Source organism: Acanthopagrus latus, chromosome 21 (genome assembly GCF_904848185.1).
Source record: "Acanthopagrus latus isolate v.2019 chromosome 21, fAcaLat1.1, whole genome shotgun sequence".
NCBI lineage: Eukaryota > Metazoa > Chordata > Actinopteri > Spariformes > Sparidae > Acanthopagrus > Acanthopagrus latus.
In genome coordinates, this window is record NC_051059.1 from 25,388,782 (window position 1) to 25,414,081 (window position 25,300).

Consider the following 25,300-nt stretch of genomic DNA (forward strand, 5'->3'; position numbering starts at 1 on the left):
TGTCATTTTCCTGAAACATAAACTTTATTGAGTGTGTTTGTGGGAGTCAAAGTGTGTGTAGGTCATGATGACCAACCTGGACTTTTTAGGGGTGAACTGACAGTTTATGGGACACCAGCGGGAATATATCAGCTTGGGCTGTGGAAAAATGCTATTTAGTTGTCTTTTTTGATCAATTAATACGATTAATCATTAATGAAAACAATCATTAGCTGCTGACGTAGTTGCACGTTTAAACCAGCTCTCGAAAGAACCCAGAGACTCCAGTAAACCACCAAATACTCATATTTTCAGCGTCTTTGCTTTAAATGATTAACTGATGATGAAGTATTATTGAGCTTACTGTAATTTGAGGTGCAATCAGTCACAGAGCTGTGATTATATGAGCAGAAGTTTAATTAGCGTGTGTTCTGATAGTTAATTAGTCATTTTTAACTCATTTATTCAAGTGAAAATACTGAAACATTCCTCTCTTCTCGCATCTCAACTGTGAACATCTTCTCATTTTTATCGCCTCCTTTAGCTCTGGAAAAAAATGCTTACCATTATCCTCTGAAAACACAGCAGAGAAAGATAAAACAAAACAAAAAAAAAGGCATATTAATAGATAATGGAAATATGTGTGTGTGTGTCAGGGAGCTTGAGGTTTGCCTGAAAGCATTTCTCTTTTCATTAATTAAGATCATTTGTGGACATAATCTCCAAACGTCCTGCAGCTGTTGTCCCACTTCTGTTTCCAGTCTCGCTCACTTTATCTGCCCTTTTACTGTGATAAACACTGCTGTGTGTGTGTGTGTGTGTGTGTGCGTGCGTGTGTGTGTGTGTGTGTGTGCCTCCTATGACTAAAAGCAGACCATGCTGTCAAAAATGGTGTCGTCACCCAGAGCAAATGTGAGGGTCTAATTATCTAACAGATGAACGCCGCCACCCCAGAGTACACGGAAATCTTTTCACATAACGCTCAGCGTCTTCTGCTGCCTGCTTACGTTCGGGCTCTCTCTTGCTCAAGGGCACTCCAGAAGGAAGGATGCCGAACACGGATGCTCGGTTGCCTGAAGGAAGCTAATCCCACGTGTCATATTAACTGCTTGTATATCAGTCTGGAGGTGGAGAGGACGGCTGAGCCAGAGACCACCGTTCGAGCCTGCGTTTCAACATTTGTAAGCGTGACACCACTGGACGTTTTTAACAGGATGATTCCAGACGTGGCATCCAGATGTTTCTGCTGTGACTTCAGGATTATGTGGCGACAACAGTGGGTGCTTTTAGTCAAAACGTCTTTTCCAAAGTGTTTTTTTTTTAATCATAAGCATAGCGTCATAAAAATAAGATTGAAAATAGAACCTGAAGTAATTTAAAGTTTCACCACATCTGTGTTATACAGAAACATTAATTGTCATCGTTCATTATGCCGATTTGGTTCAACTGGGACTTCAGTTGTTCCTTTTTTCCTTTATTTTTCCAGTAAATTCCAAAGAAAGTCAGTGGAGTTTGGTGTGAGTGTTGTATTGATCATCACATGGACATGTTGGTCTACAGCGCTGCTCTTACAGGAGATGTGGTGACACATGACATGATCAGAGACATCTTCATCTTCCCGTCCCCGGACGGAGAACCACTGGGTTGAGCTAATATTTGCTGCTGCACTGAACCGTCCTGTGTTTGTTAATTCCCCCCGTGTGTGTCCCAGTTTGTGCCTATCATCTGCAGCCTCGTCGCACCAGAGGCCAGCAGGGACTCAGGTGTGAGCAGGCTCCCCGGGCCACAGCGGTGTGCTCAGCTCGTGTGTCTGAGCAGCCCAGGCCCGACTCAGCGCAGCGAGCTTTAAACAGAATCCCAGTAACGTGAAATGAGAAGCAGGGGAAAGCTCTTGTTGACAAAGTGGTGGCGGATGTCTGAGTTTTACATCGCCAACACATCTGCTAAACAATCTCACCTCACACCTTTATACAACTCTTTAAATGATCAACTTTCAAACCATGAAACTTGACTAAATCCTTTCAAATGCAGAAGGTCGCTCTGTTGTATCATCCAGCTCTGTTACATCTATTATCTATAGCTAGATCTATAGCTATCTATCTATAGCTAGAAAACAAACACGCTGCGAACAGTTTCACACGCTCTGTGAGCAAACAGGAGCCGAAAGGAATGAAGACGTCACGTTTCATCCTCGCCAAAAAGGAAACGAACCGATCAAAGAGAATGTAAAATTAACTACACGGCTCCTGTTGACAAGAACTCGCCGCGCTGTTTAATCAACATGTCGATACGGAGGCGTTGCGTTCGCTCACTCCCTCCCTGACGCCCGAGTGTGATGATCGGTGTGCGCCCAGCTGCTGATTCACGGCAGAAAACAGTTTTAAAGAGCAAAACAGGGCGGGAGAGGGAGAGCTGCATTTAGAAAATAAGCCTTCCAACTGTTTTGGATAATAATAGATCCAAGCGCCAAAAAATCAATAACGAAACAATGCTCGGCTCTCTCGTCTTTTTTTTTTTATACATACATACATTCAGCCCATCGGCTCGATCGATTCTAATCGTACGTGTTCCAGACTAAAGTGTTTGAGAGCTCGTCGATTTTCAGCGAGGAGAGATAAAATGGCACACGGTGCTGTAATGAGGAAGGGGGAAGAGCTGGAGATGTTTCCCTCACCAGAGGTTGAACACTTGATGGAGAGGTCAAACTGTTTGTACAGGAGCGGCAGAAGGCTGATGACAATAACCACCTGTCAAGTCTGTCTGTGGGTCAGCCGGGTCCAGGATCTGCAGCGGGCTGCTATGACAACAGCCCATTACCTCTGAGAACACCAGTCACACAGAGTCATTATTTACCCGACCGCAAGAGGACATTTATCAGAGAACGGTAAAAATAGGCAGCAGCTTCTTTTTTTTTCCTTGGTAGTTGGATAAGAGAGACAAAGGGTGTTTTTTTTTTCCTATATCATGTGAGAAAAGTTTGATGGAAATAGCGAAACTGCAAAGCGAAATTCCTTCATGTGGCACAGAAGTTTTCCCGCTCACGTGAGATGGTGTAGCTGCACGTCGTCGGAGATGGAAACACCTTTTCTTCAGCATTTAATTCACGACTCGTCAGATGTTTCCAGTCCGAGACAGTAACAACTCATTAAAAGTTCCAGGGGAGTTTTAGAAATGCTCAGCAGTCGCCTGCCCAAACACACTGATGTTCAGATCGCAGCCGTACGTCTGTTCCTGCTACAGAAACGAGATGAAAAACAGCAGCAGATCAGAAACAGTCTCGTCATCGTTCCACCCAAACCAAACAGGAATGTCACATTTCTGATGTTTGAGGTTTCACTGGATGATGAGTCAGCTCATGAAGGTTTCCCAGTCCAAGGTTCATTCATTGGACTTTCAGTTTTGGTGCCTTTATTTTGAAGGTTGCACTTGTGTTGTGCTTTGTGTTGTGACACCTGATAGTTTTCTGTTTTCCTCCTCCACCAACGAGAGAGGGCAAAAAAAAAAACTCCAGTCAGCCTTCATTTTCCTCAGATTCAGTCAGAAAAGCATTCTTAAAATGTTAATATTTAGGGAATCGAAGATACGTAATAATGTAGAAATTAGTTTAACCAGGTGTGTGTTCAGGTATGACATCACCAGTACTGTCCAATTAAAGACCTGCTAGATTGAGGACCAGATCCCTCGAGTTTTTGTAGACGTTCATGTCATCGGGTGGAATTTGTTGCCTTTTTTTCCAAACCACCAGATGTGTTGTTTGCATCTCCTGTGGTATTAAATGATTAAGAGCGTCTACATAAAGAACAGCAGGGCTGATGGAGGACTGCAGGGGGGGATTAGCGCAGGTATTTCCACCTCCGGAAGGATCAACAAGAAGCCTCAGCGTCCACAAAAAGCCTACACCGCAGTCGGGCATTGTCTCTTCCAATTATGAAGCAAAGGGCCCACTGCGAATTTAACATCGCCTTTAAACAACGAGGCATCGGGGAATCTGTACAAAATCTCTACTCCCACTTTAGCAAACGATCAAAGCCACACACACCTTCAGTAACGGTGGGGGGGGAAACAACGGAACGGGGAAGAGCTCCAAAGCGAGCCGAGCCTCCGAGCCGACAATCAATTCTCCAAAGATTTAAGCATCACTTTGAAGTTTGATCACCGTAACAACTCATTAAAAGTTCCAGCGGCTTTTAGAAATGCTCAGCAGTCGCCGGGCCAAACGCACTGATGTTCAGATCGCGGCCGTTCGTCTCTTCCTGCTATAAAACCGCCGCAGTTTGCCGACGGAGAACATTAATTTAAAGCTGTATAAACAAAGCTGGATGCATCAAACAACACGAGGGGCTTAGATCTGAGGGAAGCACTGATGGATATATTTTTACGCTTTTTGTCCAAAGAAACAAAAAAAAAAAAAAGCCGGTGAGTCGAGCCCACAGGCTTCACCTCCATTAGTGGTTCCAGGTGATACCTGCGGTGCCTGTTGGTATTTTCAAGGAAACAGATTGGATGAGTCACCTGAGCCTCACGCAGGGCTGCAGCCTCTCTCTCATATGGTAATGTATTGATTTGTCACTGCCAGGCTCCTGTAGCCAGTTCACCGCTGTGTACAGAAGTGGAACATGTTTCTCTTTACTGGAAGGAAATCAGCAGTGTTCTTTTATTTTCTACCACCTCTGGAGCCTTTTAAGTGCTGCACGGTGCTGGAGATAAATATAAAGCTGCACGTGCTCGGGTTGATGAATAGCGACTTTGCCGAAGGTCAACGCAAGTGTGACACGTGATCTGTGAGAAACGTTGTTTTTAAGATTTGCAGCAACACGTTGAGACTTTCTCTTGACTAGCAACAGCTCAGTTCAGTGTTTACGTTCTCGTTAGACTTTCAAAATAAAGCTTCCTGACAAGTGGTGCACACATTACGACTCTGTGGACTGTTACGATGATGTGAAACAGTTTGGTTAGGTTCAGGAAAATAATATAAACGGTTAAAATCACGACATTCAGTCATGTAATTCATGTAAGGGAAGCTGAAAAGAAACTTTTTCTTGTGTTTGGCGATATGTAAGTTACGTAACGTCTTGTGGAGTGGCGTTACAGCTGCCAAGCCAGAAACCACTGTTCCAGACTGTGTTTCAACATTTGTAAGCGTGACACCAACTGAGCATTTCTGACCAGATGTTGTGACGTTTTCCAGCCGTGTTTGTTGCAGGTAAAATCCAGATGTTGTGAGCTAAAACAAGACTGATTTCTGAACCCTGACAGAGTGTTTTTTTTTACTTGTGACGCTCCCGACTCGTTCTCGCTCTTTATACTTCCGCATCGGAGCTTGTTTGCTGAGGTAAGAGCTGAAGATTAAACTCACAGACGTGTTGATTTACGTAGAGAAGTTAAAAGTTCGTCTCATATTGGAGTCAGGAAATCTGCTGACGTGGACCTGAGAGAAGAGGAGCAACTGAGGTCCAGCAGGAGCTTTTACATCAATAATTCAGAGTTCATCCATCGAGCTCATAGTTAAACTCAGCTGATATATGTTAGAGGAAGTCTTTTGAAAGGGAGAGACATAAAATAAGGACTTTCCACATATTAATAATTGATCGTTGGCAAATTTAGACAAACTCTCCGATTGTGTAGAAGCCACTCCTCCGTTACCTGACACACTGACACTGTAACATCCTGAAGGGTAAAAAATATTCTTTTCAAAATAAAAACACCTGAATTCTGGAGCAAATTTGAATTTCTTTACTACTTTATATACTGCTGAGTATCTAAATCTTTAAGCAGCAAATGATGAGTGGATTTATGTTTTATATCAGTGATCTAAAATCTGCTACTTAACTAAAGCTTTGAATTCATGAAGTGAAGTAAAAAATAAAAAAAATAAAAAAAAGGAGAGAGAAAGAAACTGTTAAGAACAAGAAAATCAAAATTGTACTTGAGTAAATAAACTTAGTTACACTCCACCACTGAATGTTTCTGAGTAAATGAGGTGTGAAAAAAGAGGAGTGAGTGTAAATAAATCAGCTTTAATGCTCCGTATCATTCGGCGTCATTACTCACTATTATGATGTATAAATTTCACCGTTCTCTCCTTGTTGTCCCATCAGAAGTAAATCCCTTTGTCATTACAGGCGCTGAAGGAGTCCCCACATGTGTTTTGTGAGGGTGACGGTTTTCTGCAGCTTCTCATTTCGGAGAGCTGTTTGTTGTCGTTGTATTTAGGCCACGGAAAGCAGCGAGGCAGAACTCATTATGATTAAAGCGCAGAGCTGCGATTCCTCGTGTGGACTTGCTCACCAACAGTTGCTTTTGTGCCGGCAGCACGAACACTAACACAATGAGAAGAAGCGCTCGCTTCCATTATACGCAGCCAGCGCACAACAGAGCAGAAGATAATAGAGGTACTAAAAATATTAACAGCTCTCTGTGGTGTTGGTGTCTTCTAAGTCCTCATAATCCGCTCCACTGAAAGGCTCTTTGTGCTGTAAATCACTCTGGAGCGCAACAGCATCAGATAAATAACACAAAATGGGATCGACACTGCTTATTGTCCCGAAGTCTGGCTTTGTCTACAGAGATCCCATGAAAAGACAAAAAAAAACCACATCATTCTTACAGATTATGTAAAATCCTTTTCAACAGAACAGAAACATTTAATCACAGTTTTAATCACAGAAAAAAAAAGAGGCTCATTCATTTCCCAAAACATTCGGATACTTTACTTTTTATTTTTTTGCAGAAATAACTCAAACAGGAAGAGCTGGTGGTATTTTGAGGGGGACTTATTTCAGTGACGGACTAAAACCCAGTTGTTGCTCCGGTGAGTGTTTCCGTGTCTCAGTTCAGAGTTTGCATCCTCTGAAGGACTCGGACTTTGTGGTCTTTGAAGGCGAGTCCTTCAGAGAGACCTTGTTAACCTCGTCAGCTGTTGTTAAATGTGACAGTCTCGCCTTTGGAGCATTTACTGGCTGCGTCACCAGCTGTTTTACCCTTATGACACGATTTCTGCGAAAGTGACGATCTACGCTACGCAATGTCGCCGTTTTCTCTCTTTTATTTCTTCTTTTTCGGGCGCGCAAAGAATCTTGGGATATGTGAGGCCACGAAGGATCATAGCGGTGCATCCTCCGAAAACAGGGAGAAGAAGGAGCATCTGGAGGAGCCTTCAGATTTGGACATAATTTGCTTTCAGATGCTCCTCTGAAGGATGCAGACCCTGAACTGAGGATGGTGGATGTAAACTACAGTAGTGAAGGAACCACGAGCGCAGCTCTGTCACAACACAAAAATCCAACCTAAAGAAATGTAGCGTTGCAACGTGTCTGCGGTTTCCGTCGAAAATGTCGACAGTGATCCTGGTTTGTGTTGTTAATGTGGTGACAGTGTACGAGAAGGTTTTGGTGAGTCTGACCTCTTTGAGTGAAACCCTGAAGCAGATGGAGAAGCCGGCACGGAGTCGCACCTCAGGGCTCGACTCTGAGGTCAGCAGTCATATCTGCGGATCCTCACCGAGGCTCGTTTTATTCATATGACTTAAATTTAGGGCAGCAGGCGCCTGCAGGTCACAATAGCAGGCTTGTTACCCAAAGGACCAGCTGGAGAAATGAATGAGCAGCGGCCTCCCCTCCCCTCCTGCTAACCGGCTCTGCACAGCGCCCTTGAGCAAGGCGCTGAACCTAAAACAGGCCCTGTGTGAATATCTCAGGACGGAAAAAGTATTTTTCCGAGATCGCAGATGCAGAAAAGTGACATAAAACTCAAGTTACAAAGTCAGACGTGGAGCAAGAAAATGAGCAAGTTGAAGAAAACTGAGCTTCATGGTGCTCTGAGTCGCCCCTGCAGCGTGATCACCGCGATAAAACAAATCAGGAAACCGCGTTTTTCCTCCGTGTGTGTAATCTGATCGACTGTAGAGGCTTCGCTGCCCGCAAACACATCTCTGATAAACACTCTTTGTATCAGTCTGTGGGGATCAGATGCACGACTACAGCTGCTCATTTGTTCATGTCTGATGCCACGCTTGACTCTCGAGGCGGTTTCGCTGAGGCTGTGATTCAACAGCGCGTTGGGGATTTATTTATTTTTCACAGCGTTCAAAAGAAGTGCTTGTTCGCTCCGACCTGGCGGTTCAGCCGTGGATTTATTAGGGTCTGACATACATTTAAATTCTACACTGACGAGGGAAATTAAAATCTTTCCTCGACTGAAGCTGTCCTGATGAGGCATTTTGATCAGTTGCCCCGAGATTTCTGAGCAAGTGTATATGAGAGGAGCTGCCGGGCTGCAGGACACACTGGGAACAAGGCAGGCCGGACGAGGCTGACGACACTGACGTGTAATCCGTCGACGGTGCTGCTTCATCAGACGCTGCTTCAAGTCACGATGAGAAACCAGTCAACTCAGATTCAAAGGTCCGAGGCGAAACTTCTCATGCATGAAATACTAGAACTGGCCGAAACACAAACACTAGCTGTGAGACAGGTTTGGTAGTGAGGCCTGTGAAATGTCTTCAGACACCACAGAGGAAGAGAAGCAGGGAGCAGAATGAAGAAGCAGCGTCTGATGGATGCGCGAAGAAAAAGAGCGAGCCACGCTGTATTTCCATCCCGCCGTAAAATAAATAACGCTCCATGTTCACATGTAAATACACTTCAGAGCCGCCGGCTGCTGTATTACACCGGTGATTCAGGCCCTGGTGTGTATCCACTTTGTTAAAGTTTTTTTATTCCGTGAGCTAAACAGTCACTGTCAGGAGAAACACTCGAGTGAAAAAGAGGCAGAAACATTTTACAGCTTTTTCTGGTTGGTCTGGGAGTCAGAAGAAGAAAAGCGGAGTCGTTTTTCTGGCGCCAAAGCTTGTATTTCAAACCAAAATCTAACCAAGTGGCTAAACCTAACCGGACCAGAAGTGCAGTGATTCAAACACAGTTGCCACATAAAGACACGTTAAGTTTCAACATACGTGTAAAAATAAAATGTGTGTGGTCAACATTTGTTCTGGTGTTGAGTCCAACAACAACAAAAAAAAACACCCTGAAAAACTGAAAACTATATTTCAGGGACATTTTACAGTTTCACAGTTCTGGTTCTGATCCACCTCTTGCATGTCTGCAGCCACACCTGTACGAGTCTTTATGATTGGAAGATGAAGGAACTTCTGGTGGTCCCTGTGAACTTTGCTCTAGTATCTTGATTTGCCACCAGACTTCAGCGTCCAGCGTTCAGGAGCAGCTGGTGAGAATCCTCCAAACATGTTCCAGCTCCTCTCCGTCCCTGCAGGGAATCAGATGATTTCGACTTCAGTTTGTCGAAGCGTTAATCCAGATGGAAGCAGCTGAAGCCACGCTGGTGTTTACATGTTGCTCCGGCTCTCCGTGTGCCAGCGACATCGGAATATTCCTCCTGTATCAACAACCGTGATGTAACCAGGCGGCACTGTTTATACGAGTCTGTGCTTCTGCCAAGACCACATCACAGGCTTATTCCTGTTCAACACACACACACACACACACACACACACACACACACAGCGCTTGTGCAACTTCTGCAAAGTTACGGAAACACACACGTGTACGCTGACGATATCAGACGGTTTGTTGCGTGCCAGAGTTTGTTTTTTTTTCTGCACACACACATTGATAAAGAGGGAATGTCGGTTTAAGCAGCTTATCTCGACCCTGAATTAAATCTGTCAAACACAACCACGACTTTCCACCAGTCACCACCCAGATAAACACAAACTAAAATATGGACGAGTAAAATCAGGACTTAATAAATGACACGGGTGATTTTATCTGCAGATATCAGAATCAGAATCATAACTACTTTTATTGCCAACTAGGTTTGCAAATATGAAAATTTTGCAGGTGGAAAACAAGAAACAATAATAAAAGTACTTAAAAGACAAAATGAATCTGTCTAAAATGATATAAATAGAGTGTGACTGATTTTAAGGTTCACCTTAAAATGACTAAAACTTAATTATCAAAGGAGACAGATGCTAAAATTCAAGATTCCCCACAAAGAAATAGAGAGTTGACTCTAGTATTTAATCCAGAACGTTAGCAATTCAGAACATGGTGTTGATTTTAATGAAAATAAGAAGAACATTAATTCAGTTCCACAGTTTTCTTCTGTGAAATGGAGGTTTGTTCCCTCTGGTTGGGGACTGAGAGGAGCTCCAGTCTCGTTCGTGAGGGTCGAATGGAGCCTGAGATTAACAGGTGGAGCGGTTTGGCTTTCAGAAAGTAATGAAGGTGTTGTAGCAGGTGGCCGTGGTGAAGAGGGAGCTGAGCCAGAAGGCAAAGCTTTCAATTTACCACTCGATCGAAGTTTTCCACCCTCACCTGCGATCCCGGAGCTTCGGGTAGAGTCACTGAAAGAACGAGAAGGCTTCCCTCTGTGTGGAGTCTGATCAGGATGGAGCCGCTGCATCTTCATTTAGAGGTTTTCTGGCCTGTAGTTCAAGTGTTAGGAGACCCTGGAGGACACACAGACACACACTGGGGAGATTATTTATCTACTCTAGCCTGGAGCAACCTGCGATTCTCCAGGAACAGCTGAAAAATATCTCCGGGGGAGCGACGTCTGGACTGGCTGCCTCCAGCGTCAGAAAGAAGGATGGATGATGATCTTTAAATAGATTCAATCTGTGCGTTTCTCATCGTTAAGGGGTTTCATTTACTGAGTGAAATGACCAGAAAAAATGTCGTTTTTCTGTGTTAAAGAAAAAGAATACATCTCGATATTTAAAAGTTTTCACGGCGTGACACTCGGCTGATTGTTTCACTTCACTTCCTCCGCAGGTTGATGGGCGGCATCCAACCTGTAACTTCCTGCTGGAGGTGGAGAGAGACCAGGCGGAGTGTCTGCGGAGGCTGCGGGAGGAGGAGGAGGAGGCTGCCGACGGCAATAAAGGTCACAATCACTCAGCCGAGCTGCAGTTAGAAACTTCACATTTTAGTCGAGAAACTTCAAACTAAAACTTTGCGGCGCTGAAGTGAGAGAGCTGGAGCAGAAGTCGAGTCCGTGGACCGAATGAGCTCTCACACATGCTGGGCTGTACATTTATTCAAGCGTCTGCTGTGAGACGACGTGAGCGGCTTTAATATTAACTTAAATCACATTTCTGTATTCTGATGTGGTTTCTTCTCCTCTAACTGAAAAAAAAAACCCCAGTAGATTCCAGTCCAGATTCGTTTCTCTCTCTCTCTCTGTGTCTCTGGGCAGATACAAGCAGGTGACTGTAGATCCTGTGTGACGCGGCTGAGAATGAAATCACAGCTGATCTGCTCGGACTCCTTCAGAGCTGAGATTACTTCTAAAGCACGCGCACACTTCCTGTCTGCGTTCGATAAACAGCCTGCTCTCTTCTCTCAGTCATTCATTTTTCAGCCTGCAGACTCAAAATCTCTGAGAAACTGCACGTTTATTTTCATCCCAGCCTCAGATCAGAGATCAGCTCCTGAATAATCTGTGTGTGCGACGTGTTTTTAAGAAAAACTGTAAATAAAGTGTGTTGACTAGTTTATAATCTGATGTATTACTATATTTCAAACCAGCTTATAATCTAACCCTGATTTCAGTCACATCGTCTGTCGCTCGTCCACATCTTATTGACTGCATGGACAGAAAAACAAACCCGACACTTCGTGCATAATAAACGACTGTTTTCTGTATTTCTGTGCTGATTCTTTCTCTCAGGTTGTCAGATATGTTCCGATATGACCCGACGTGTTTATTGTTTTTTGTCTTTCAGAAGCAGCAATCAGATAAAACCACATTCACAGCACAGAAATACATGAAAAATAAGTCGTTGCCAAAATGTTTGAATTGCTTTTCATCGACAATAAAACAAAAGGAAAGCAGATTAAACAGATTAAAAGGAAGTTCTGCATCTTGTGTGTTGGAACGCAACAATAATCCTTAACTCCAATAATCCAGTAATGACTGTTACTGTCTGAAGTCTTATGATGAACTTCTGAACAGTGTTTAGAAAAGTTTGGAAGGGAAACTTGTGTCGATGAAGATGAAACGTGCTGCTTCTGTTTTCCCTCCGAGGAAACGCTCGCGTCTGATGTAACCTACTTCTCACTTCATTATCACGGCGCCGAAGTGGCTCGAAATTTATAAAACAAGACCGACTGTCGGTCTCATTATCAGCTGCTTATTATGTGATCTCGTTAGTTTGAACTGAGAGAATCAACCTTGACGTTTGTTTTTACCTCCGCGTGTCGTCTGCATATCTACACCGTTAAAAAGACGCTCGCGTGACGGCGTCGGTGACACGCGGTCTGATATCTCAGCACACTGAGGAGAAGACTTCTGGTTCTGGTTCTGGTTCTGTTTTGTGCAAAATGAGAAAAAAAGTTCTGTTTGATTCTTCCGGAAAAAAAAAATGGGGGGAAATAGTCGACTCTGACGGCGACTCAGGGACTTTATTGTTGTGGCTAAATCATTTAAAGCATTCATTCAAAAAAATAAAAAATAAAAGCCACAGGCAGCTGGACGCTTTCAAAATGAGCCGAGGGACAAAAAAACAAAAAAAAACAGGTGAAACAAATTGAAGTTAATGAAGCGGTAATGAAGTTTCCTCTTGTTTTGGTGCTGAGCAGAGCCTGGACTGCCACAGCTGGTGGTCTCGTCTCTCAGGTGAAAGTCACACCGCTTCTTCTTTTATCTGCCGCAGACTGAAAGTAGAGTCGCGTTTGCCCGAGTGTTCCCGCGGTGTTAACGAGCCTGACTTTCCTCTCCAGTGATGTGAATCCTCCCCGTCGCGTTAATTAAAACTCAGCTACACGAAGTAGAGCAAAAATAATAACGCGGCTTTCGTTCTCTCTCGGGGGAGAGAGCAGCTTCCTCGCAGCGGCGTGTCATTCAATCTGTCCGACTTCCTCTGAGATGAAGTTCACACTGAGATCGCTCGACCGCCAGCGGGAATCAAACCCTCAACCTCAGGTTTATTTAGTAATGAAGTCTACCGCCGCCAGCTGGTTTCAGAAAGTTCAAGTCAGGACTCAGGTTGAGCTTTAAAAGCTCCAGAGGTGCAACAGAATCAGTCTGGAGGGAAGATCGTTTGTTAACGAAGCTCAGGAAGGAAACTTTGTCTTTATCAGGTTTTTAAAGGCACAGTTAGTCATTTCTGCTGTGTGGGATCATGGGAGTTATTGTGATTGTTGAACAAGCGCCTGATCAGGCAGGAGCGCTCGAGGTGACAAGGTGAACGTTTTATTCATGTTACGTTTAGTTCAGTTCACTTGCCGAATTCCCTCCTCACTCTCAGACTCTCTCTGAGTTTACAGCAACAGACGACCAAATCAAACTCACCTGTACCTGAACATGCAGCATCAACTCAGTCATCAAGACGTACAGCTAAAGAAATCCCACTTAACACATTCTTTTTAATTGGATATCATCGAATATCGCTATAGATGCTTTTTTTTCTCCTCACAATATTGTATATTTAACAGCTATTTCAGCATCTTTGGGCTTTTACTTTGAAAAGAACATGCACGCTGAGCTGTTGTGCCAACAGAGGCAACGTTCAACAATATGCACACAAACATGGAGGACGGCGTTATTTATGGTTTAAAGTGGCAGCAGATGGCGAGCTGAGGGACTGGAAAGAGATAATATCGTCTCTCACGATGTTTGAGTGGGATAATATGGTGATCTAAAATTTTAGATATTGCCCAACTTCTATTTTTACTTGTTTTTTAACATAGAAATGTTAGACTTTAATGTTTTCTGCTCCAGTCTTGTGGACATTTAGTCATAAACTGAAGTAAAATAAGACGGCGGTGACAAAAAGTCAGTCGATCATCAGAAGTTCTAATGTTCATCGTGTTTGGGACTAAATCCCAGGGCAGTTAATCCAGTAACCGTCTGTAGGATTTCATCTTTCTATGGAACGCAGCTTTACAAACCTTCATGGCGATACTGAAGTCTGATCTCTGATATTCCCTGAGCTTCCTCTCACCTGGCGGGAGGATCAGAGTGCAGGAGATTCACCACCAGATCTCGTCCTCGTCTCTGCTGAAGGTCGCGATCCGTCACTCGATATATGAAATCTGGGATGATGCACAAAATGAAAAAGGAGTTTCCCTTCAGAACGTGCATTCAGACATTTGATTAAAAGGTCTGCGGTCGGAGGAGGTTAATGGATTCCCGTCATACAGGTCGGATAAAAGAGGTCGGTCTGTTTAACTAACTGCGTGAAATTGAATTAGGGCAACACAGCGCTCAGTGGGCCGTCACTGTCTGGTGAATAAAGAATAAAAAGAACATAAAGCAGATAGAGAGAGAGAAGAGACTTCCCTGCAGATGTGTGTTGTGCATTTGCTGTGTGGTTTCTTAAAGATGGCGGTCCGGAGTGTTTCTGTGAAAGTGCACGGAGAAAAGAACGGGTCACTTAGCGGGTAGATGCAGTTCTCCTCACGCACTGATGAGTTTGGATTTGTGTCGGAGACGTTTTTACCCCAAAGACATCTGTTCCCTCCCTCGTGTTCGCTCCTCTCTGAAACCTTCTCAGCCGTCTGATGAACTGAGTTTCACATTTTTTTGCAAGGTTTAGATGAGACGTCACGAGTCAACGGCCAGGAGGAAGGGCAGATCAGAACAAAGCACAAAGGACTGGATGGAGAGAACAATGACAGGAAAATAAAATAAACACTGTGAGGGAAGAAGAAGAAGGAGAGAGAGAGAAAACAATAAGTATAAGAGAGAGAAAAGCAGGTAGGATGGACGGAACGAGATAATGAATGAAGGATAGTCATCATCCGTTATCTCGCTCCTTCCTGGGACGAGGAGGAAAAGGAAAATGAAAAATGTGAATCAAACAAAGTGAGTTGTAAAACTAGAGCGAGTTAAAAAGCCGGAAGTCTTTAACAACCGGAAACTGTTTCAGGCGTTCGCGGCGAGCAGGACGGAGGTGGTTTGTGGTGACGCTGATGCACTTTTGTCGTTTGAAGGAGGAAGCAGATTGTTTCGTTTGCAAAAAGCTGAATGTAAGATGTGAGAGGAGATGCTGATGAAGAGCTCCGCCGGCGCCGAGTCGTCCTCTGCAGCTCTCAAAGTCAAAGTCACGACTTTTGATCGTCGGCTGAACTTGAACTGTGAGACTTTAATTGATCTTCACCCAGTTCTCACTGTACAAAACAACGCCGCAAACAGGAAAAAAAAAATGGAGTCCCTGGTTTGTTTTAGCTTCTCGTCCCTCCGGCTGTGTTTTCTGTTTCTTCTTCTAACGACTCGACACTAATCGGTTTCTTTTCCTCGCAGTGTTTCGTTCTCCGTTACGGTCTGATGCTCCAGTTGCTGCCCGTGTTTCTCTAGCGAGGCTACGTTTTTTTTTTTTACACCACACACACACACACACACACACACCGTCTCCGCTCATCCATCGCTAAAAAGCCTGTCGACTGTTCAGTTTGCCGTCAGCACTTTTTGCACCCATTAAGACTCGTGTCGAAGAGCCGGGGGAGCTATTTTAAGAAGCAGCTTGTTTGTTTAGTGTCTGGACGCTCATTTCTTTATATTCCGCTCCTGATCTAAAAAGGTTGTGTTCAGAAATCAACAGTGCTTCACGAGGATGTAGTTTCCTCAAGGTTCCTACTTCAACACATGAGCTTGTTTCTGTGACTCTTTATTTGGTGTTTCTGTGTGAAAATGTGCTCATGAAGCCACATTTTGTTTTTTTTTTTCGACAGTGTCCGGATGCAGAGGAGCCTGGGACAGCATAGCATGCTGGGAGCCGGCCGAAGTCGGCGAGGTCGTCACCATCGCGTGTCCGAGAGTCCTCAGGACCGTGTTCGGCAGAACTGGTAGGAAATGTTTTCATTCACAGCTGATGATGAGTTACTGAGAAAAAACAAAACAAAATAAAAACCCAACGTATTTATTTCCCAGACGCAGAGGTGAGCCGACCGCGTACGAATACATCAGACTTCATCAAATAAGACGAGTTGTTTCCAATGAGACCAATAAGAGAAAATGATAAATACAGAAGATGTTTTCTGTGTAAAGTTCCTGCTGTGAAAGAAAACATGAGGTTCAAAAAAAAGCCACGATCCCGTCAACCATCACTTGGTTGGACTGCTGCGTTAAAGTTTGGCGTCACGGTCGTTTGCCATCTCGTTTTTTTTTTTTTTTTTTTTCGAGCCAGAGGTGTTCGGATTCAGACGAGGCGGCGGAGCTGCGGTTGATATCCTGATCGGATCTGACTGGGAACTCGAGGAATCACCCGGAGCTCCGTGAGTAGAGCGAGTCGCGTCGTCTCGGTTTAGACTCCTGGAAGATCTTGAGAAACCTTCATGATCTCTCGTCTTACATACAGTCGCACACAGAAAATGAGACGTTCAGGATACTGTACGATCAGATCACTGCGTTACAACTTAACCTGGCTCTCCGTCAGCTCACCCTCAGTTATCTCGTCCCTGTTATTCCCAGCTGATCCCACTTCCAGCCAGCGACCAGATGGCAGCTTTGGACTTTCCACTCTGAGAAATGTTCTGATGTAGACTGATGACTAAACATTACGTAAGCACCCAGCGGCATGTTCCAGAGCCGCCGGCTGCTGGGTCAAGCTCCGGCCGAGGCTTCCCTGGTCTGGGACCGATCCAACCCCCCCGAAAAGTCACAACATTAGAAACTGTAAGAATAAGATGAACATCGTCTTCAGGGAGTCATCAGACGTGTTTATTTAGTTTGAAAGTGCAGAGAAAACAAAAATCAATGAGGATTATTTTCCAAAGGGGATGAAAAATCAACATCTGGCACCAATTCATGTTTCTGGGATCAATAAAAAAGCATTTTAAAGTTTTCCTCCGTGTCTTTACTGTAATGAGACTTTGTTTCCGCTGCACTCAGCAATATTTTTATCCTCATTAACAGTAAATAAAGTTAAATGTGATGGGAATGAGAATGAGGTTCTCCCAGCGCTGCTCCCTGTGGGGTTTTCCGCGGACGTCGCGGCGGCGAAAACAACATCTCATCGTGTTAATATCTCTACCTACGTGTGACTCACTGTTACCCGTTAAAAAGCTTCGCTCGGCCTCGGCTGTGTTTACCCTGCTGGGACACTGTGAAGAGGGTTTGTTGAGAGGGTAGTGAGGCAGAAGTGTGCTGACGTTACTTACAGTCAGTGAGCAGCAGAGACACTCCATGCTTTCTTTACAGTGCATTCTGGGAAAGATGAACTTCCAGCGCATCGCAGCCGTTCTGGCATCGAGGACACCCAGAAAAAAAAAATGTCTCTCAGGAGCGTCACCGCCTCCCGGACGCACGGCTCATTTCAAACAAGCCGAGTTGAACCAGGTTTCACTTGAACGTGTTTTGGTGCTTCATCTCATTCTGATTTCTGAGATGTTGCTGCTGTTTGAGATGCTCGAGCTGATGAGATTCCACCTGCACGAGCCGCAAACTCACTGAAGTCGAAGGCCAAACTGAACGAACACAACAAAGGCCACTGTGACCGTACCATGATTTTTTTTTTTTTACAGGGCATCAAGGCTAAAGTGCAGGGCCGCCGTGAAACTCCCACCCTGGTTGTGTGTCCGCTGGCTCTTCATTGTCAACATATTTAAAACGGGCGCTGACCAGAGAACAAGAGTGCAAATTACAATTCCGAAATGAACCCAAACTGTGGGAGTCTGCAGGCCAGAATGAACAAAAAGTAATCTGAGGCCCAGAACTTCAACCCCGAGGCAGAAAACACTTTATAAACTAACAAACAAACCCACAAAAACAGGACGACCAGACCTCCATCCTCAGAAGACAACAAAAAAAAACAACTGAGGACAAAGACGGAGACGATCTGGAATCAGTCGGTGGTCCTAAGACGAGCACAAAACCTCCCTCATCCAAAAATAAAGCACCCAAAGGCCCAGAAACCACTTGGTTAGGGTCAAGAAAACATCGTGATGTGGTCGCCACGATCACAGACGAGTTTGATGGAAATATCTCCATTGACGACGTTTTCCAAAATTCACACTCCACCACCCGCAGAACACTAACACACAGTTTCCAAAGCTGTTAAAATGCTGACTGTCTGAAGGGTTTTTAAAAAGGTAGCATCATTGTTAGCTCATGCTTCGACGTCACTGGTTGACTCTCAGCTGGTGCGGAGATGATTTTACTGTGGCTCCTCCTCCCTCGCAGGTAACATCAGCAGGAACTGCACGTCGGCAGGATGGTCGGACGTCTTCCCCAACATCAACAGCGCGTGCGGGTCGGACATCGTCCAGGACAAGGTACAGTGAACTACGCTGCTGTGTCGTCTCGTCGCTGCTGTAAATGTCAGAGCGGCGCTTCGCCTGAACACTGATGAATTCTGACCGCAGCAGGAGACGCTGCTGCAACATTACACAGACCATTAGCAGCCTGTAAATGACGACGCCTGCGGGGTCGGATGTTAATTAACACTGGTTAGTGTTGAAGGGGTTGGATCTTTAAAAGGTCAATATGTCCGACAGAAGTGTGATACGTGTTTAAATGTCAGCAGTTGTGTGTGTTTTGCGTCACTGAGTGAAAAACCCCCTCATGGAAACACCATTACACCGCTGACTGATTCACTTTCCTCCCTGCTGGACACTTTCAATCAGACGTTTAATAAAATCCTGCTCACAGTTGAGTTCTTAAAAAATGTTTTTTAATCTTACTAAAGCTCTGTTCAGACGAGGATACATGAAGTTCCTGCTGTTCTTTACTGCGACAAACATACGTAATTATTGTTACATGAAGAAAGAACTTAATGTGTAACACTTGCCGAATTTACGAGACCGTCCAAATAATTATGAATAACTAAAAGACCTTTTCACAAAGTTTATAAAGTTTCTGTGAACTCAACGACTCACAAAATCGCTCCATTTCTCCATGTCTCATGATGAAGCGCTCACGTTCCTCCTACATCGATACTGAACTCTCGTCTCCTGTTTGTTCTTTCAAACATCTTCTGTTTCGTCGTGTTTAGTCACCGCTGCTGAAAACACGTTTCCTGTAATGCTGCTTCATAATAAAAGCTTTTAAATGACTGTGTTATTGGGGGGGCTTTTATTGTGAAGTGTTACTGAATTAGCGGAGCCACTTTGTTTGCTGTGATTCTTCGATGATACCACGAGGTGTTGGGACGAGTGTGATGTTGGTTTAAAACTCAGGTTTTAGGAGCAGGTGACCCAGTTGGGGTGGGAGTGTAAAATCCGGCCTCGCTCGACTTCTTCCCTCCTCCAAACACCTGAGAAGTCGTCGTCAGATAAAACCCTTACTGTCCTGCGACTGGTGACAAATAGTCATCATTACGGTTTGCTGCTGAAATGGAAGACGTAGACTAACGATGGTGCCGACTGAGGTGAATCATTTCCATAAAACACACCAAAGGTGTTTCGAGGACAAACTTTGCGAGTTTGTTTTGCTGTTGATTGGATCGTGCTGTGATTCACGCTGCAGCCAAACGGTTCGCAGCAGCAGAACGTGCGCTCGACCTCGCCGGCGATAATTGCAGCTCCCGTCCTCTTTCACCGCCGAGGTTCAGCTCTGGTCACGACCGGTCTTATTCTGAATCGCCCATTGTGTTTGTTCAATTAACTGTCCGACCGTTTGTCACTCCTCCACTTTCCTCTCAAACCATCCTTTTTACTAGTTTGCTGTCTCGCTGCCTCTGCAACATAATCCACCCAAAACATCTTGAGCGACATTTCACGCCGGTCGGATCAAACCTGCTTCACCTTCAGCTGCTGCGGGACAAAAGACGCATTTATGTTTCTTGTTATGTTTTACCGCAATACTTCAGTATCTGCATGAAAAGGATTCAGAGGTGCAGGAAGCCGAGAATTCTGTGAGAACATGAATGAACTTCAGCTTTTATGATACAGGAAAGAAAAAAAAAGAGACATTTCAAACTTTCTGAAACTGTCAGAACCACACAGACGCCGTGCTTCTCTTTTGTGACGTGGATTACTCGACCTGAAATCAAAAGCAGCTTCACGCGCTGAAGGAATATAAACTCCCCTCTGTTTGGTTTTTCTGCAAATTGCCAGCTTTCATCTGCGAGCAGCAGACGTCTGTTTGGATCGTCTGCGACGACGTCTTGACCAGGAGACAGAATAAAAGTAATTAGTTTATTGGTCACATCACAGAACGAGAAGACAACAAAACATAATCTGAAAGAAACCAAAAGTGTTCTGCTAATTAACCTAAAGACAACTTGTTCCTGTACGTGAACACGTAATTCTCAAGTTTGAAGAATCACACGGTTGTTTAAACACAAGCCGTGTTTCCATGCAGCGTTTTGAAGAACTTCAGAAAAAAGTCTGAGGTGTTTTTAGAATCAGTTGTGTGCAAAATGTTTGAAATGTTTGAAACAGATCTGCAGAATAAACTCTGACGTGCCGAACAGTCAAACATTAGTTCCGTGTGTGGACAACTTTCTTTGGACAATGATCGGCACAAACATGTCTCCTTGGTAATATGAATGAAACTCCATCTCAAACATCGGCCTCTGCTATCCGCTCCTCCTCCGGACATGAAGCTCAGCTTTGTGGAAATGTGAATATCATACGTACGTGCGCACGTTCGAACGTCTCCATCGTAGCGGAGCAGAAATGTTTAATACCAACATTTTGTTCTGGCGACAGTCGGAGAAAACAAACAACACTGTTGTTTCTTCTTTACTGCATGAAAATTATACCTCAGAATAAATTTAATGAAGAAGGAAGAAGATAAAAAACAAGTTTCCTCAAACTCTTTGCAGATAATCAAACCTGATAATTGATTATTCTTCCCACACGCTCAGTCACAATGAGAAGACAAAGTGTTGTTCACTTGCTAATGATGATAATAATTAGTAGGCTGTACATGGAAGAGCCTCACAGACTTCTGCCACATTCAAAATTTACTTTCCAAACTTTCATTTAGAAAAAGAAGAGAGTGTAAAACTGCTGCAGACTGGAGAGCATGGAGCGAAATCTTTAATGAATGTCTGAGAGGTGCTGAGACGACGTCGAGAGCGAGACGTGTTGAATGTGACGGTGATTTATGCATGAGGCATATCTCACACACACACACACACACACACACACACACACACACACAGGCGGTCGGACTCGTCCATTTGAACAGAACACAAATCTGACGTCACATCTGTTTTAGCTTCTCATCAAACAAGCCGACCTGGATGTTCTCATAAAAACAGACTCAGGAGAGGAACTCAAACATATAACACCTTGTTCTGAGGAAGCAAGATAACAGGACACACACACACACACACACACACACACACACACACACAAACACACACACACACACAAACACACACACACACACACACACACACACACACACAAACACACACACACACACACACACAAACACACACACACACACACACACACACACACACAGACAAACACACACACACAAACACACACACACACACACACACAGACAAACACACAGAATTTAATCAACCTCCGTTTCTGTTTTCCAGCAGGACACAATCTGATCGGGAAGTTTTCTCATCAACAAACAACATTTTATCTTTTCCCTCCTCTGACACTTACAGTGTAATAAACCCTCAGATCTGATGCAAAGCTTCATCCACAGCACCAGAGTCTCGTTGCATCACAGCTATTTAAAAAAAAAAACACACAAGAGACTTCACATCCTGATGAAACCTCTGCGAGGAAAACTCCAGAACAATCTGGTCCTTCGTCGTTTCATGTTTTATGCATTTATTTTACTTCGGCAATATTTTGACATCTGCTTTGTTGGACGTCAGCGACACATTCAGACCAACAATACAAAGAAGAAAAACAACTGAAGGGCTTCTGATTCAATCCATAATTAATCATCGACGTGTTGACCGCCGTGTTTTTGGAAAGTTTGTGTCAGAACGACAAAGAAATCAGGAAACATTTGGTTGTTTTAGAATCAGAATTCCTTTATTCGTCAAACAATCGGGGACATTTCTCTGTCACAGCAGCCAAAGGACAGTAATACTGCAATACACAAGAATAATGGTAAAAACATATTGATGCATAAGAGCAGAGACGGACAGTCGGAGGCCTCGTGTGTGATTTTATCTGGTCAAGTCACAGATTTTCTCTTTTGTTGGTATTTTTGTTGTATTTCTGTCTTCTTTGTGATAATTCTGTTTTTCTTTTTGTCTGTGAAAATCAAAACAACAAACATGAAACCTGCTTTTTACTGAAAGTTGATCTTTTTTTACTGAAGAGTCACTCGGATGCATTTTTTTCTTCCAGTAAAATGAAAAATAACAAATAACATGATCGGAAAAACTCTTCAGACTGCAAAGCGTTTATTTTCCCCGTTCAGTTTCCCTTTCTCCTTCCTTCTTTTTTTCACCCCTGACAACCATCTTTACATATTTTAATGTAAATCAGTAACAGGTACAAACAGTTTTGGACTTGGTTCAGTGTTTGGATCCAAAGTAAACCCTTCAAAAAACACCAGAGTCTCAGAAGACGACAAACAAACGAACCCGTCGTGGTGGAGAAGCGCTCGCAAAATGACTGTTTTTATGACTGGAGTCTGGTGGCAGTGTAGAGAGAGAGAGAGATGTAACAGCAGCTTCAACAACAGGACACAAAGGTTTGTCTCTGCAGGGACACTTTCAGTTTCATTCTGAGTTTAAAAAGACGGACTTCGACCGTCCCAGTTCGAAGCTGCTGATTCAGAAGTTTTCGTTACCTCGTCGACATTTAGACCCCAAAATATGTCCGCTAAAAAGTGAACCCTGGAGACTATAAGGTCAGATTAATGTCAGTGTGTGTGTGTGTGTGTGTGTGTGTGTGTTTGTTTCCCTGAATCAAAGGAATGTGACCCGGTTAATTGGTGCCAACACATTACATGACATTTCAATATACAGACAGGAAGCAGGATAAAAGGTCACAGAGTCTCTCTGCTCCCCCTGTGTGGTGCTTCAGTGCCACAGTCCTCGTTATCTGTTTTTATTTAACAGTCTGACCTGATTTTGTTCTGACCGTGATATAAACCGCAGCATCAACCTTCGTGTGGAACATTTCAGGACTGAACGTCCTCCTGTGAGGTCCTGTTTTGTGGCTCTTCCCGTCCTCACGTCCTCACGGCACCGCTGAATCGTCCATTGTGCCGTCCTCGCTCGCCACCACCACCTCCTCGTCTCAGTCCACTTCACTTCGAAACCAGTGAGATTTGCTGGCAGAGAATTCAGAGAACATCGCCAGACCTTCAGCTGCGACCAGCAATTACGGAGATTATACGTCACGTCTTCACTGTTCAGCCCTCTCATCGTGTCCTTCCAGAGAGAATGAGTAGGATCAGATGTATGATGACTCTGATGTCCTTCACTGATATATATATTTAAGCACTTTGCACAGTGTGAGAAGAGAAAAATCGGTGTTTGCATGAGAGTAAAATGGACAGAATAAAGGTTGCAGATTGAGCTGCACACACTGGTGGTTTTTACTATCTAGAGTCTGAGAATGAGAATGGAATCGATCAGTAAGATTTAAAAAAAAACAGCTGCCGGCACTCTGGATAACTTGGTAACTTGACATCAGTTTGATTCAGATTTCTTGCCGCTGTCGTGACAAACGCACGGAGAATAAAACAGTAACCTCTGGTCTCTCGTCTGCACAGCTCGTCTTCTACATGGTGGTGCAGACGTTGTACACTCTGGGTCACAGTCTGTCGCTGATCGCCCTCACCACGGGCAGCGCCATCCTCTGTCTGTTCCGGTAAGACGCCGCATGTTTCTGCACAACGTGAGATTTAAAAAAAAAAAAAAAGGAGGAGGAGAGTGGGAGGTCTTCATTTCAAGCTCAGTTTTCAGGCCTTTGTGTTTCTTCATGTGGTGATCGACGTGTGACGAGAGGCCGCCAGATTAATTAGGTTGGAAATGAGCGAGCGCTGATTTCACAGCTTTATCTGTAAGTGTGTGTGTGTGTGTGTGTGTGTGTGTGTGTGTGGGTGTGTGTGTGGGTGGCAGCCTCTCAGTTTACACCTTAATTGGATTTAGTTTATTCAGTTTGTTAATTTGAATTATGTTGATTGGAGTTCTCTCTCTTTTCTTTTTCCCTTTAATCTGCTGTTGGGATTAGTGTGACCGCAGCAGCAACGTGGAAAACATGCATGAACCAGAAACGCATTAAAGATACATAAAATGTAGGATTCCTGCTTCAAAATGTCGGATGTTATCAGATCTGCACCCGACTGTATTCAGGATGATTTTTGAAGAAGGACTCCGTGCAGATTGAAGTTGATCTGACGTCACTGTCGTTGTTTTCATGGCGTTGTTTCCTGCGCAGGAAGCTGCACTGCACCAGGAACTACATCCACCTCAACCTCTTCTTCTCCTTCATCCTGAGAGCCGTGGCCGTGCTGGTGAAAGACGACATCCTCTTCAACAGAACCTCGCAGTGCTCCAGCCAGCCGTCACTGGTGAGGTCGCCGCCTCCACCTGCACCTGCACCTGCACCTGCACCTCCACCTGCACCTCCACCTCCACCTGCACCTCCACCTGCACCTGCACCTCCACCTGCACCTCCACCTGCACCTGCACCTACACCTGCACCTGCACCTCCACCTGCACCTCCACCTGCACCTGCACCTCCACCTGCACCTGCACCTCCACCTGCACCTCCACCTGCACCTCCACCTCCACCTGCACCTGCACCTCCACCTGCACCTCCACCTGCACCTGCACCTGCACCTGCACCTCCACCTGCACCTGCACCTACACCTGCACCTACACCTACACCTCCACACCTCCACCTGCACCTGCACCTCCACCTGCACCTGCACCTCCACCTGCACCTGCACCTCCACCTACACCTCCACCTCCACCTGCACCTCCACCTGCACCTGCACCTCCACCTGCACCTCCACCTCCACCTGCACCTCCACCTGCACCTGCACCTGCACCTCCACCTGCACCTCCACCTGCACCTGCACCTCCACCTACACCTCCACACCTCCACCTACACCTGCACCTCCACCTGCACCTGCACCTGCACCTCCACCTGCACCTCCACCTACACCTCCACCTCCACCTGCACCTCCACCTACACCTCCACCTCCACCTGCACCTGCACCTCCACCTACACCTGCACCTGCACCTACACCTCCACCTCCACCTGCACCTCCACCTCCACCTCTGTCCTCACCGAGGCCGAGTCTTTGCCTGAGGAAGAGAGAGAAAAAAAAACAAACCAGGAAGCTGTGTTGACGGCGCGACTATCACGGGAGGGAAAAGCGTTTCAGTTCGGTGCTTCCAGCTACAGCCTGTAAAATGAAATGTAAATGAGGTTTCACAGAAACGAGCCTTCGCATTTCTCTG

The 25,300-nt window shown here is 44.8% G+C and overlaps 1 protein-coding gene and 1 long non-coding RNA gene across 3 annotated transcripts in view; one reads left to right on the top strand and one right to left on the bottom strand.

Moving 5' to 3' along the window:
* The window catches only part of vipr2 (vasoactive intestinal peptide receptor 2), a 35,780-nt gene that overhangs the window by 1,334 nt on the left and 9,146 nt on the right, over window positions 1–25,300 (top strand). Inside the window, exons 2-6 of one of the 2 annotated variants that reach the window (XM_037084766.1) lie at window positions 10,776–10,887; window positions 15,678–15,791; window positions 18,127–18,218; window positions 23,602–23,699; window positions 24,270–24,402. In XM_037084766.1, the coding sequence (XP_036940661.1) occupies window positions 10,776–10,887; window positions 15,678–15,791; window positions 18,127–18,218; window positions 23,602–23,699; window positions 24,270–24,402 (549 nt within the window). Of the gene's footprint in view, window positions 1–10,775; window positions 10,888–14,592; window positions 15,084–15,677; window positions 15,792–18,126; window positions 18,219–23,601; window positions 23,700–24,269; window positions 24,403–25,300 lie in introns of those variants that run through there. The other variant, XM_037084767.1, reaches the window with a different exon arrangement.
* On the bottom strand, window positions 7,175–13,937 carry LOC119011553. Its single transcript, XR_005072219.1, has 3 exons — window positions 13,896–13,937; window positions 10,317–10,450; window positions 7,175–9,455 (listed from the first exon to the last, which is right to left on the bottom strand). It is a non-coding gene; the product is annotated as an uncharacterized LOC119011553 (long non-coding RNA).